The sequence below is a fragment of the Cnephaeus nilssonii genome (assembly GCF_951640355.1).
Source record: "Cnephaeus nilssonii genome assembly, chromosome: 12".
Classification (NCBI taxonomy): Eukaryota; Metazoa; Chordata; class Mammalia; order Chiroptera; family Vespertilionidae; genus Cnephaeus; species Cnephaeus nilssonii.
This window is the reverse complement of record NC_137083.1, coordinates 70,971,627-70,985,135: the sequence shown is the minus strand read 5'-3', so window position 1 is coordinate 70,985,135 and position 13,509 is coordinate 70,971,627. Positions and strand designations below refer to the sequence as shown.

General features: G+C 40.5%; 1 protein-coding gene across 1 annotated transcript in view; it reads right to left on the bottom strand.

Moving 5' to 3' along the window:
• Nucleotides 1–643: 643 nt before the first annotated feature.
• The window catches only part of CTTNBP2 (cortactin binding protein 2), a 178,545-nt gene continuing 165,679 nt past the window's right edge, over nt 644–13,509 (bottom strand). Inside the window, 6 exon segments of the mRNA XM_079786755.1 lie at nt 644–1,210; nt 1,212–1,309; nt 1,312–1,423; nt 6,471–6,572; nt 9,544–9,566; nt 9,568–9,606. Coding sequence (XP_079642881.1) covers nt 1,178–1,210; nt 1,212–1,309; nt 1,312–1,423; nt 6,471–6,572; nt 9,544–9,566; nt 9,568–9,606 — 407 coding nt within the window. The 3' untranslated portion in view covers nt 644–1,177.

The window sequence follows — 13,509 nt, the reverse complement described above, 5'->3', positions numbered from 1 at the left end:
ACTGTAGGGACAAATTATTATGAGCTATAGATAGAAGCTACAGCAAAATTATTTCACTAATTCAATATTTTTGAAAAGTTTAAAAAATGTTTTTTATTGATTTTAGAGGGGAAGGGAGAGGGAGAGAGAGAGATAGAAACATCAATAGTAAGAGAGACTCATTGATCAGCTGCCTCCTGCATGTTCCACACTGGGGATTGAGCATGTAACCCGGGCACGGGTCCTGACCAGAATCGAACCATGACCTCCTGGCTCATAGTCAATGCTCAACCACTGAGCCATGCTGGCCAGGCTCTAATTCAATATTTTATTTGATGTCAAAGCATCTTAACTTTGATTTGTATAAGTAAGAGTAATTTCATTAATTTTAGAAGAAATAGTTCTAAAAAATATCAGTTATGCTACTAGAATTAAATTGAAAAGGGAGTTAACTCTTGGATTAATTTATTGAAGCACTTATGTAATCTTTTTCATATCCACTTAGGTACAAAACTTTTATAAGAAAGAATAACATTTTATTGCATTATATAATTTTGTATTTTACAGTCATAATGCAAACCCATAAGCATAAATATACACAATAAACCAATTAGCAATGTAACTATTAAAAGATTTAAAACATAAAACTAGAATTAACAGGCAAAATACTTAATATGGCTTTTAATGGAAAGTAATTGTTTAGAAATGATTAGTTATTGCCTCATTCTAAGTCATTCCTTATCAAGTGAACATAAAATTATGATCTCCATTTAAAATGGTACTTTATCGAAGCCAACACTGTACACATTTTGTGACTTTTAGGATGCAATATGATTCCTTGACTTTCTTAAATATATACATATTTATATATACATATATAGGTATACAGTACACACAGTTTTGTTTTAATACTCCCTGAACATGTTGATTAAAACTATTACAATAATTCTATTATAAAACTACTTGGAAAGTTGGAATTACTTCTTGATATTTATAAGTTCAATCTTACAGAAATGAAAAAAAGCAACAAAATATTGGTTATAAATACATTCTTTACAAAAAATTGAATAGTGGTCCTGCACTCATACTTCATATTATAGTGAAAATATTTTATTCATTTAAAGGTATTTACATCTTGTTGTCCTTGGTTTCTGTTTGAAATTTACAGAAGTTAAGAGTGAGAATATTGTAGGCAGGCCTATTTGTTAGATTTTTCTGTGTGTTCATTTTGTGTGTAAGTTCCAAATCTTGTTTTTTGAGTTGTTGTTTATTTCTATTTGCCTTGTATTACTGCTGCTGCTGCTTCTTTTGGTGTTCTGGGAACACTGGTAACTTGACTTCTAGGAACAGGAAGAAAAGACTTAACTCTTAAATCACCCAACTCAGTCTTTGATTTACTGTTGCTGCATTCGGTGGTTTGATGGCTGCTGAGAGGACTGACCTCCTGTCAGAGAAAAGAAACAAAAGAAATTTGTCACATTTGACACTGCTACCAACTTTTCTTACCAGTCGGACACTTTCTCCTCTCTCTCTCTCTCTCTCTGAGGGCCCAGGTAGGAGCTTCTCCTACACAAAGTTCTCATGAAAAAAGGCAAAGTCAATGGACGGAAGCTGGGTGATGAACTTCCTACAGATTTTCATTAGGCCCTTTGTGCTGCCACAAAGAGATACAGGAGTCAGCGAGTCAAGTGCCAGAGGCTCGGAGCTCCTCACCAACAGGAGCTTCAGAGAAATGATCAACTGGGACCAACTATTGGTCGGGCGCCGTACCAATCACCTCCCTTTTCTGAGGGAGTCGCCTAACTTCTCTGCTTTCAGATCTGTGAACTGAAACCTGCCTCCTACTCAATAACCAGCAAATGTTTTTTGAGCATTTCACTGTCAGATGAGCACTGGACTAGGTGCCTGGCACTCAGGCAGCGATTGCAAAAGAGAAATGTCCTTGCCCTAATGGAGGGGACATCGTGATTTCCGCTTCTGCGCAGCAATCCCACGACTCGGTGCCTCCAGACCTCCCAGGCTTGCTCTCGTCTTTCCAGTGTTGGTTGCAGAACTCTCATGGGTATGAGCCATGGTCCACATCTCTCTCTTTGCCCAGGAGGGAACGGAGAGCTGGACAGGTAAGTTCACCTGCCCACAGCCACAGCGGGATGACGCTGGGACAAGGCCTCCGGCGCCTAACGATCGCCCCAGGTGTCTGCCCTCCAGTGTGCGAAGTCCTGCCAACCAGCCAACGTGAAGGGAGTGGCTAAGTGAGCCGCTCCAAAGGCCTCTGAAGCAGTGGACACTGATTACTTTCCCTGTTTTTAAGTTTAAAAGCAATAACACAACCAAACAGCAAGGTTATCTTGAAAAGATTTAACAGGTAAAATACTTAATGGAAAGTAACAATTGGGCCTGAGCTGGGAGTTGGATTCTCCTGCGTGTCTTCTGAAATCTGTAAAATGTGACTTAGTTGTGGGCCTAGTAAGGCTCATCCCAATTTGTAAGTTGGTCTAAAATACCAGCAAATTCAGCACACAGAGTATTCAGAAGACAGGGCACGTTATAATACGGATAGCGGTTGGTTGGTATACAGAACCCGTGAGGAAGAGAGGCGGGTGTAACTATAAATAATTTTGCTACAATCTTTGACCTCCCTCTGGAAGTCCAGAGGTAGTGCCAGGGCCCAGGGAGAGGGCAGGCACACAGTGTATCCTTGTCTGCCTCTTCATCTGCATCATGAGGTGGGGGTGGGGATGGGAGAGGGGTAAGGGTGGGCGTGCATCTTTATGGTCTGAGGCAGGAAATGCCCCCGTGAAATGAAGTACCAAGAAGCACCCACAACAACTAGAAATGTGGTTTGGGTGTTGAAGCCGGGCATAGGAATGTGGGTCTGCGTCAGTCCTTGGAGGTGTGAGGACAGAACAGGAGGATGTGTGATGAGAGCGTGGAGAACCCCTGGCTTAGTGAGGCTAATGAATCCCTTCAAGCTGAGCGTGTAAGACCAGAACCCAGAGCCATGTTCCTACCACTCTGGCAGCCGAGCACAGGTTTCGAGGTGTTTTCCCCAAAGCTAAGAAGAACCAGAGCCCAGGACTAGGAAAGCTAAGGGTGTTTAATGCTTCCTGCACTAAAACCCAAGAGTTCTCTGTGTGAAACATATAAAGTTCCTTTCAATACTGTGCTCACTAGAAAGGCACTGTCCATAAAGAGCCTTAACGAAATGTTGTTAAATCAGAACCATTCATTCATTCAATACTGAGCATCTCCTGAAAGCAAAAAGGACGCTAAAATCGCTGCTTTCTAGAGGGGAAAGTTGGGGCAGGAAGTAAAGGAAAATACTGTAGGGCAAAGGGCATTGGCGATGGTGCTTCAAGGACGTATAGGGCTGTGACAGGTGAAGAGGAGAGAGAGTTCCCTGGGTAGAAGGGTAAGCAGACATGGAGAAGTGTAGGTGTGGGAAGAGTAAATTACAGGTAGAAGTTAAGTCATGAAGGTATAGCAACCTTTCTAAAGATGCATTTGGGAGGAAAGGAATGGGGTGGGAAATAAGGATAACAGATCAGAGCTATGCTTTACAGCCATGGATCTAACCAAGCCCCAGCTGCACGTAAGAGTCACCAGGGAGCTTGAAAAAACCCAGGTCCAGGTTGTACCTCGGATCAATTACATCAGAACCTTTAGGGAACCTGGTGGGCACTGGGGATTAAAAGCATAGCAAGTGGATTTCCTTAGGTAGCCACTGTAAGAACTTTTGCTTTAGGGGGATTTATTTGCATCTTCAGGAGAAGAAAGTATTTGTTAATATATGCTCGTTCTATTGATGATTTAAATGTCTGTATGTAAGAAAAATTTAGAAGGGTGGCCAACATGCCACACACTTAACGAAGCCCACCGTGCTCTCTTTGTGGGAGCAGTAATGAGTTATATTACAGCAGATGAGGAAGAGGGTGATTCACTCACTCATGTCTTTCAGTGTATAATGGTGGCCACACAGTAGAAATGATTGCAAGCAAGCCAGAGAGCTCTTCTAAAGGGAATTGCTTCCTGATAACAGAAGAAACTGGGCCTCTAACCAAGAAATGCCAGCTGAGGATACAAAGGGAGTGAGCCTGCCAAGCTGTCAGAAGGGTGCCGAGTGCTACTCTGCCCTCTGCTGTCAGGTTCTGAGAAACACATCTTCCAGCCATTGGGGAAGTCCCTCCAAATGTGGTCTGTGGGTCGCTGCCCTAATTAATGCCCACATCAAGTCACATTTAAACAACCACATGGTTCTTTTTCTTTTTTTTTTATGAGTCCAGAGAGCGTAAAGGATACTCTTCAAAACATGTCCCTTTTAAAACAAAGCTGTCCTGAGCTGCCCAGAACTTATCCCACTTGCAGTACTATTTTTTATGGATAGTACCTTATTACAGCAACTGAACAGGGTCATGTGACAGAGAGGTAGAGGTACAAAACTGGGTCTCCATTCGACATGTAAACAAAGGCAGCCGGTCACTACCAGTCGACATGTTTATATGGAAAGTGACTTGGCCTGTGGAGAAACGGTGACTCCTTGCTCCTCTTCCTAGCCCTGCATGGCTCCTTCCCCTGGCTATTGCACAAGGAACCCTAAAGAGTGGGCCTGGAACACCCAGAAATGTGCTCTCAGCCAAGGCTCAGGGACAGCTCCCGAGCAAAATACTTTCTAGCCGGGATTCTCAGCAGTGCCTCCGGCCACCTCCTCAGGTCATCCTCCCTTACGTGCTCTCCAAACCAAGCTTTGGCTGTGCTTCCAAACTGTTCCCAATTGAAGACAAAGAAAAAAGCAGACAGATGATGAGGTGAGCCAGGAAGGACGTGTTTGTCTTTATAGGTCATCATGTTATGCATTTTTATGTGGGACTCAGCCTTGCCAATACCTCCTGGCCCCCACCTCTTCCCCCAACGCACACAGCTCACATAGTTGCACAGATAACTCATCAGGACCGAAGCCTAGTGAAGCAGTGAGAGAACAGGGGCCCAGGCGGCCAGGTGATCAGATAAGGATTCATAATGCAATAGTCTCACCGCCCTCACTTTATAATCCCGCTCTCTGCACACCCCGACAGGCCTGTGGAAGCCACAGGGGAGTGGATGAGAACTGGGTGTGAGCCACATATTACTAAATGCCTCTGCAAGACCTGCACCCTCACAAAACAGCTACTGGCTAAGCAACAGTTTTATTGCTTCTGTTCACCCAGGAGCACCATGCTGGGCCACCTCTTGGAATTTATTAACCGACTGTGGAAGTTATTTAGAGAGCTTAATGATGAAGTCTTTGGAATCCTGGCTCTTCTTGTTTTTAAAGGAAAGTCTCTCAATGAAACATAATGCATGTTCGGGCAAGTTAAGAAACTAAGCTAAAAATAAGATGTTTTAACATATAAAATATCTTTATATTAATCGCTCAGCCCTTTGCTGTAATTAACTTCAAAATTCCAAAATCATAAAAGTTCTCAAATGAAAAGAAAAACAATACATTTTAAAATGAAGCAACCCATACACAAATGAAAACAAATGAAGACCTTCTCAAAAGACACCCCACATTTTGGAATATAATTTTAGGTATCAAACAGAAGTTAACAAAAAGTACTGCTGCCCTGGCTCAGTTGGTTGGCATGTCCTCCCATACACCAAAAGGTCAGGGGTTCGATTTCCAGTCAGGGCATAGACCCAGGTTGCTTGTCTGATCCCCAGTCTGGGCAAATGTGGGAGGCAACCGATCAATGTTTCACTCTCGCATCGATGTTAAAGTGTTTCTCTCTCTCCTCCCATTTCTCTCTCTCTGAAGTCAATAATAACAAAAGCATGTGCCCTAGTCCAGTGGTCGTCAAACTGCGGCTTGCGAGCCACATGTGGCTCGCGAGCCGCGGTTTGCCGCTCTGTTGACTAATGAGGTTGCCGACCACTGCCCTAGTCGGTTTGGCTCAGTGGATAGAGTGTCGGCCTGTGGACCAAAGGGTCCCAGGTTTGATTCCAGTCAAGGGCAGATTGCAGATTCCAGGGATGATTTAAGGAGACTTGATAGTCCAGGAAACAACCTTACAAGGACAAGGGTATCTGGGTTGCAGGCTCCTCCCTTGCCCAGGCCCTGGTCAGGGCTTGTGCAGGAGGCAACCAATTAATATGCTTCTCTCACATCGATGTTTCTCTCTGTCTTTCCCTCTCTCTTCCACTCTCCCTAAAAAAAATGAATGGAAAAATATCTTCGGGTGAGGATTAATAAAAAACCAGCCAAACAAACAAAAAAGCATGTTCTCAGGTGAGGATTAAAAGTAATGCTTCTCTAGTCATTCTTTCAAGTTATTATCTAAACAGTAAGCTTTAACAACTTTGCTTAACTAATTAACATATTGACCTCTATCCTATTTCTCACTTCATAGCTCTGGTTTAAAAATAACTTTGTGATTTACATCGAAAGAAGGTTTGTGAAGTCAGTTCCAAAGCTATCCATGTTTGTCTGATTTTGGGGGCAAATGAACACTTACCTTTTGTGACACTGGCATTCTTAGATTATTAACAGTTGGTGAAAATGTAGGGTTGTTTCCTGGACTATCAAATCTCCTTAAATCATCCCAGGAATCTGCAATCTGGAAAACATACTATTAATCAAGCCGTGTTTTCACAGTTATCCTGTAACACTCAAGGCACAATTTAAAGTCACTGGAAAAGCAGCAGCAGAAGTGTTATCTCTCTCTCCTTCCATCTCCGGACAGGAGCTCTACAGAACGTACCCTCAAGTCCTGTGCTATTCACATGGCAGACTTGAAGCCTTCATGTGAGTTCACACCAAATGCATGAGAAACATTCCCTAAGGGAAGAACGCCTACTTAAAAAGTACAAAAATGACCAAATGAGCCCTGAAGAAAAATAAAATCACTTGGCAAAAAACCGAAAGGATATAAAAACGGCAAAATTTTCATCGTTACCTTATTTTTCCAGGGCATAAGTATTTCAGTTCATTTTCAGCAAAGTTAAATAAGAGAGTCAATTCTACTTTTGGCCTAGAGATTACAACTCATGAAATATAATAGTTGGGTCTTTATAACGTTGTAATTAACTGGTAATAAATGCACAGAAAGGAACAAGGGAAGGCCGGATTTTATAGGCATGACACTGTGCCGCTTTGCCAGGAAGCTGCAGTTTAACACACGCCCGGGGAAGTCTGGGTGACTTAGGGAAGTACTTGCTTGTTAGTCACACCTGGGAACAGGTCATAGGCCTGAGAAGATTGAAGATATTTAATCTCCTAAACAAAGGAGTTTGCCCTCTTGCTCTTGGTTTGTAAGCTTTTCCTTGCTTGCGCTCGACTCCTGGCTTGTGGGACTCTCGCGCTCCTGCACTCGCCCACGTGGCTCACGGCCATGAGGACCCCGTACAATGGACTAATGGACGGCAAGCAGCCTATTGCTCAACAGACCCCGCTCCACCACGGAGCGGAAACTCTGGGCGCTGGCTTTGCTTCTAGCTCTACTGAATCCCCAGCTGCGTATTTTCTAGGACTAGGTTAAGGAAATGGGACTTTGGAAAAGATGTAACTCTACACAAATAAGGCGCACTCGTCCTCCTGTGTGAGTCCCAAAGTTGTTTTTCTTGAGATGATAAGGGTCCTATTCCTGCTAGCAACAGAGAAAGGCCATCCACGCATTTCTCTGATAACCATTTATTGGGCTACAGTGAGGAGCTATTTGCAAACTGCCCAACATTTCTAGTATATGATTAACCAAATCATTCTTTACCTCAAAATTTGTAAGCTGCAATAATCAACAATTCTCTAAGAGCAATAAGAAAATAATATCACTGTAAACATTTAACATCTGAAAGTAAATGTCATATTATGTTTCTGTAAATCTAGCATTAAAAAAAATCAGTGGGAGATGATATATGTAAATAGTGGTTCTGACAAAGGTTTAATCTCCAAAATATAAAAAGAATTCATAAAACTCAATACCAAACAAACAACCCAATCAAAAGTAGGCAGAGGACCTGAAAATACACCTCTCCCAGGAGACATACAAACAGCCAATAGACATATGAAGAGATGTTCAACCTCACTGGCAATTAGGGAAATGCAAATCAAAACTACAACTAGATAGATAGCCCAGCTGGCGTGGCTCAGTGGTTGAGCATCAACCTATGAACCAGGAGGTCACGTTTTCTCAGTCAGGGCACATGCCCAGGTTGTGGGCTTGATCCCCAATAGGGGGTGTGCAGGAGGCAGCTGATCAATAATTCTTTCTCATCATTGATGTTTCTATCTCTCTCCCTCTCTTTTCCTCTTGAAATCAATAAAAATATATTTTTAAAAAACTACAATGAGATACCACCTCACACCTGTTAGAATGGCCATTATCATCAAGACAAGCAATAACAAGTGTTGGAGCGGTTGTGGAAAAAAGGGAACCCTCATTCACTGCTGGTGGGAATGTAGACTAGTACAACCACTACGGAAAGCAGCCTGGTGATTCCTCAAAAAATTAAGAATAGAGCTACCATATGACCCAGCAATCCTTTCCTAGGTATGTAACCAAAGAACTTGAAATCATGTATTCGCAAAGATATATGCACCTCTATGTTCACGGCAGCATTATTCACAGTGGCCAAGATATGGAGACAACCGAAGTGTCCCATGCTAGAGGACTGGGTAAAGAAGACGTGGTCCATATACACAATGGAACACTACTCAGCCATAAGAAAGGATGAAATAGCGCCATTTGCAACAACATGGATGGACCTTGAGAACATTATGCTAAGTGAAGTAAGTAAGTCAGAAAAAGCTAAGAATCATATGATTTCACTCATATGTGGCATGTAAAACTGAAACTCCTGAACAAGAACAGCAGTGTGGTGGTTGACAGAGGGAAAGGGATAGGGGCTCCTAATATAAGGTGACAGGAGAAGATTTGACTTCGGGGGGACATATTTAATACTTTAAACAATAAAGCTTTTAAAAAATCCAATATGTTTCTGAGGATTGGAGCAATGAAAAAATTAGAAATCAAATGGAAACTGGAGGAAAATGGAGCAATAGGCCTAAAATTCCAAATGAAAATTATTTCCAACCCACAAACATATATATTCTGATAACATAAACTAAAAAAAAGACATGTCTGGTCTCAAAAAACAATGTACCTCCCAAATTTTTATCTTCAATGATAGAAACAACAGATAGTATCTAAAATGGGTAAATGAAGGAACAGCAAGCATATGCATTTTATTCAGAAACAGAAATAAATTCCAGGGGGAATAAAACACTATTAATTTAGAAATGTTTTGCTTTTTGGGATAAAACTCAGCGTTTGTTCTTTGGGGTAAAACTCAGGTGAGGAAGGTGGGACAGCGGACAGTTGTAAAAAAAAAAAATCAGTCATCTAAAGTCTGTTTAAAATGTAAAAATACAGGATTTTACCATATCTTTATGTCAGTTTGATAAAAATGAAGCTAATAATATTTCTAATCTTTTCAACAAATTGCTTTAAAATTATATTAATAGTATAATAGTTACACAACTAAAATGAGTGTGTATTGTTTGCTCTGAGTAAATCTGGAAGGGGAACTTACTTTTGTTTTGACGAGAAGCACTCCTGTTACAATTCAGCTGTGATCTAGCCGTATTTTTGATACCTGCAAGGTAAAATGTAATCATTTCAATGGCATGAATCCTTGTCCCTGTGCATCTTGAACTCTGTATTTGGAAGAAACAGACCATGGTCTATTCTGCACCTCTGTACTGTTTTTTTAACTGAATCCATCTCCTGAGTGGTTTTCCTTAAGGCAGAGTCTGCAGATGTAGCTTCCTGCACAGCCACTGGGGGAAGGTGCCCTTAATTAAGTCCAACTAACACCACCTGAGGCTCAATTCAGGATCCTGAATTTTGCTTTTATCAATGGTCCTTCTCACTAGTCAAGCCCCTCCCTCTCTACCTTTGCCTTCCAGTACTGACCAGGCAGATCAAGTACGGTTTCTGATGTGTGGGCCCCCATAATGCATCACAGTGGGTGTGGCATGAGTAGTATACTTGTAGAAACTTAACTTTAACTGCTATGCATTATACAGCAAAGAAAATATGAACAGTGTACAAAAAGATATAAAATAGAAAATATCTGATTGCACTGCTTGCAGTAAATATATTGACAGTATCAGTTATATATACACACAAATGCATAGGTTTGTGTATATTAGTAATGATGTAAAATATATTTCTTACTGTGGGTTATGGTCAAAAAGTTTGCGAAAATGTTAAAAACTACTTCAGACTCAAAAAAAAGTCTGTTTTTATAATACACTAAATTTTGTAAGTTTTGTAGTTGCTTCTGATGGAATTAAAAAATATATGAATATTGCTAATACTAGGTGTATCAGTTAATAATGCGGATTTTGTAATCAAAGAAAACACGATAATTTCAAGAGAAACATCAAAATTGCTTTATTCAAAGTAATGTCCATCGCTAGCTACACATTTCCCCCATCTTTCAGGTAATTTGTGGATACCGCCCCAATATTACTTTTCTTGTTTTGAGGCAAACCATTCAGAGACCCAATTTTCCACTTCGTTGTATGTTTTGAAGTGCTGCTCAGAAAGTGCATGTGCCATCGATGGGAACAAGTGGTAACCTGAAGGAGCAAGGTCTGGTGAATACAGCAGGTGGGTTAATACTTCCCTGGCAAGATCTTTTAACACGTCTTTAACTGGTTTTGAAGTGTGTGATGGTGCATCATCATGAAGCAAAATTACTTTGCCTTGTCTTCTGGCACAGTCTGGTCGTTTCATGATCAAAGTGTGGTTCAAATTGATTATTTGTTGTTGGTAGCGATCAGTATTAATGGTTTCACCTGATTTTAGAAGTTCATAATACACCACACCTTCCTGATCCCACCAAACACAGAGCATTGTCTTCTTTCCGAAGGGATTTGGCCTTGCAGTCGATGTTGATGGTTGACCTGGATCAACCCATGATTTTGTGAGTTTTAGATTCTCAAAATAAATCCACTTTTCATCGCCAGTCACAATTCGATGCAAAAAAGACTTTCTTTCATGCTGTTGAAGCAACATTTTACTGATGACTTTTCGGTTTTCCATTTGTCTTTTGTTCAGTTGATGTGGCACCCATTTTCCTTCCTTTAAAATTTTCCCCATTGCTTGGAAATGATCAGAAATTGTTTGCTGAGCAACGTTTAATCTTTCTGCAAGTTGTTTTTGAGTTTGACATGCATCTTCATCCAATAATGCTTGTAATTGTTGGTCTTCAAACTTTTTCGGTTGACCTGGATGTTGTCTTTCACGTCAAAATCATTACTTTTAAAGTGTTTAAACCAGCGTTCACAAGTATCTTGAGATGGAGCATGTTCACCATAATCTTCCCAAAGTATTCAGTAGCACTTTTTTTCAAAATAAAGCAATGAATTAAAACTTTCCGCAAATGCTCTTTTTTGGGGCACAAAATTTGACATTTTTAAGTGTAAAAATACCTATGATGTTAACACCTTCAGAAAATTTGACATATGAAGTTTTGAAGCTTATTGTCAATACAACAAAATAGCATACATATCAAATCGCATATATATTAACATATGTGTAACTCCATCTATTGAAAAAAAATCCGCATTATTAACCAGTACACCTAGTATACATTATCTCTAAAGCAGCGGTCGCCAACTGGTGGTCCACAGGCCTCTGGTGGTCTGTGAGGTCTGAAAGGTTGGCAATTGCTGCTCTAAAGAATAATTTTGAAAAGTAAATTGAATATATCCTCATTAAAAGCAAATAATCAGACATAATCTCTGTACTAGTTTTTTTACTCATACTTTTGTCATTGTCAGAAAGCACTGACTAGTGCCTTTCTCTAATGACCGACAGTGCCCAGCTCTGGGCCCTGCAATCCGTTAGCCTATGACCTGACATCATGCTTTTCTGTGTGAGGTCAGGAAAGAAAGAGGCATCTCTACTAAACTTTATGACCTTCCATGGTGATCTGGGTGGAATGCAGAGTGGTTCCGATTTTGATTTAAAAAAAATATATATATTTTATTGATTTTTTACAGAGAGGAAGGGAGAGGGATAGAGAGTTAGAAACATCGATGAGAGAGAAACATCGATCAGCTGCCTCCTGCACACCTTCTACTGGGGATGTGCCCGCAACCAAGGTACATGCCCTTGACTGGAATCGAACCTGGGACCTTTCAGTCCTCAGGCCGACGCTCTATCCACTGAGACAAACCGGTTAGGGCTGATTTTGATTTTTTTTTTAAACAATTATGTAAAAAACCCCACCCCAAATCAACCCTAAATCAAGTGCAATTATTGGAAAACAAATTTCCGTTAAAAAAACACACAATAAACAGAAAAATATGTCAATCGTTGGTTCATTCATCTAATCATGTGTGGTTAAAATTCAAGGCCCATGAATTTCACTCTGTAAAATTAGTTTTTAAAAAATCTTTATTGTTGAGCATATTACAGATGTTCCTTCTGCCCCCCAGGTTGCAGGCTCGATCCCCAGTAAGGGGTGTGCAGGAGGCAGCCAATCAACGATTCCCTCTCATCACTGATGTTTCTCTCTCCTCTCTGAAATCAATAAAAAAGTATGTTTAAAAAAGAAATCTGGTTGGGTGTTTATTTATCTGGGTGCTTATGGATTATTACATGTGCCACCGGATTAGATTGTCAGAAAATAGCATTGCACTGGCAAGAAACAAAAGCATGGATACAGAACTCTGTCTCCAGGAGAGGGGATTTTGAACAGGTAGTCAAGGGTTTCTGAACCTCCTTGTTGTTATCTGTAAATGGAGGTAATAATCCACATCTTAGAACTCTTTTTTATGCTATACTGGGACAAACAAGTAAAAGGTATAATTCTTGCTGCAGAAAGTTACTTGGGGAATCTCTGTAGTATATCGGGGGACTGGAATCTAATGAGTTTATTCCCTGACTTAAACATTCTTTGGGAAGTAACAAGATCTCGGGATCAGAATGTATCCTATTATCAATGCATAAAACAAAAAAGTGTAAGTAAAAGTCTCATTTTATTCAGTGACTTTCTATCCAATCACTTTTTTTTTCATTGTCTAAAGCTTTACATAAGTCTCCTTTTTCCCCAATTGACTGCCCCCTCCAGCCATTCCCATCCCGGGCAAGCCCCCACTGCCCCAGTGTCTGTGTCCATTGGTTATGCTCATATGCATGTATACAAGTCCTTTCATTGCTCTCTAATCCCTATCCAATCACCTTTAAAAAAAATCACAATTTACTAACACACAATTGGGATAATAAAACTCCAGCATGCATTACTATGGTTAAAACCATATTAATTTTTTTTCTTAAAAATCAACAAAATATAAGCTAAACTATGAAAATATATTAATGAACAAAACGTTTTAAATTTTAGGCAGCATATTCTCCTATTTAGCAACCCTGTTACCATATAGTTGGCATATAATGACACCAAACAGAATAGTTGCAGGTGGCTCGTCAAGACCTAAACTTAATTACATGTGTCAGAAACCCACCATGCCTATGAGGTTGGAAC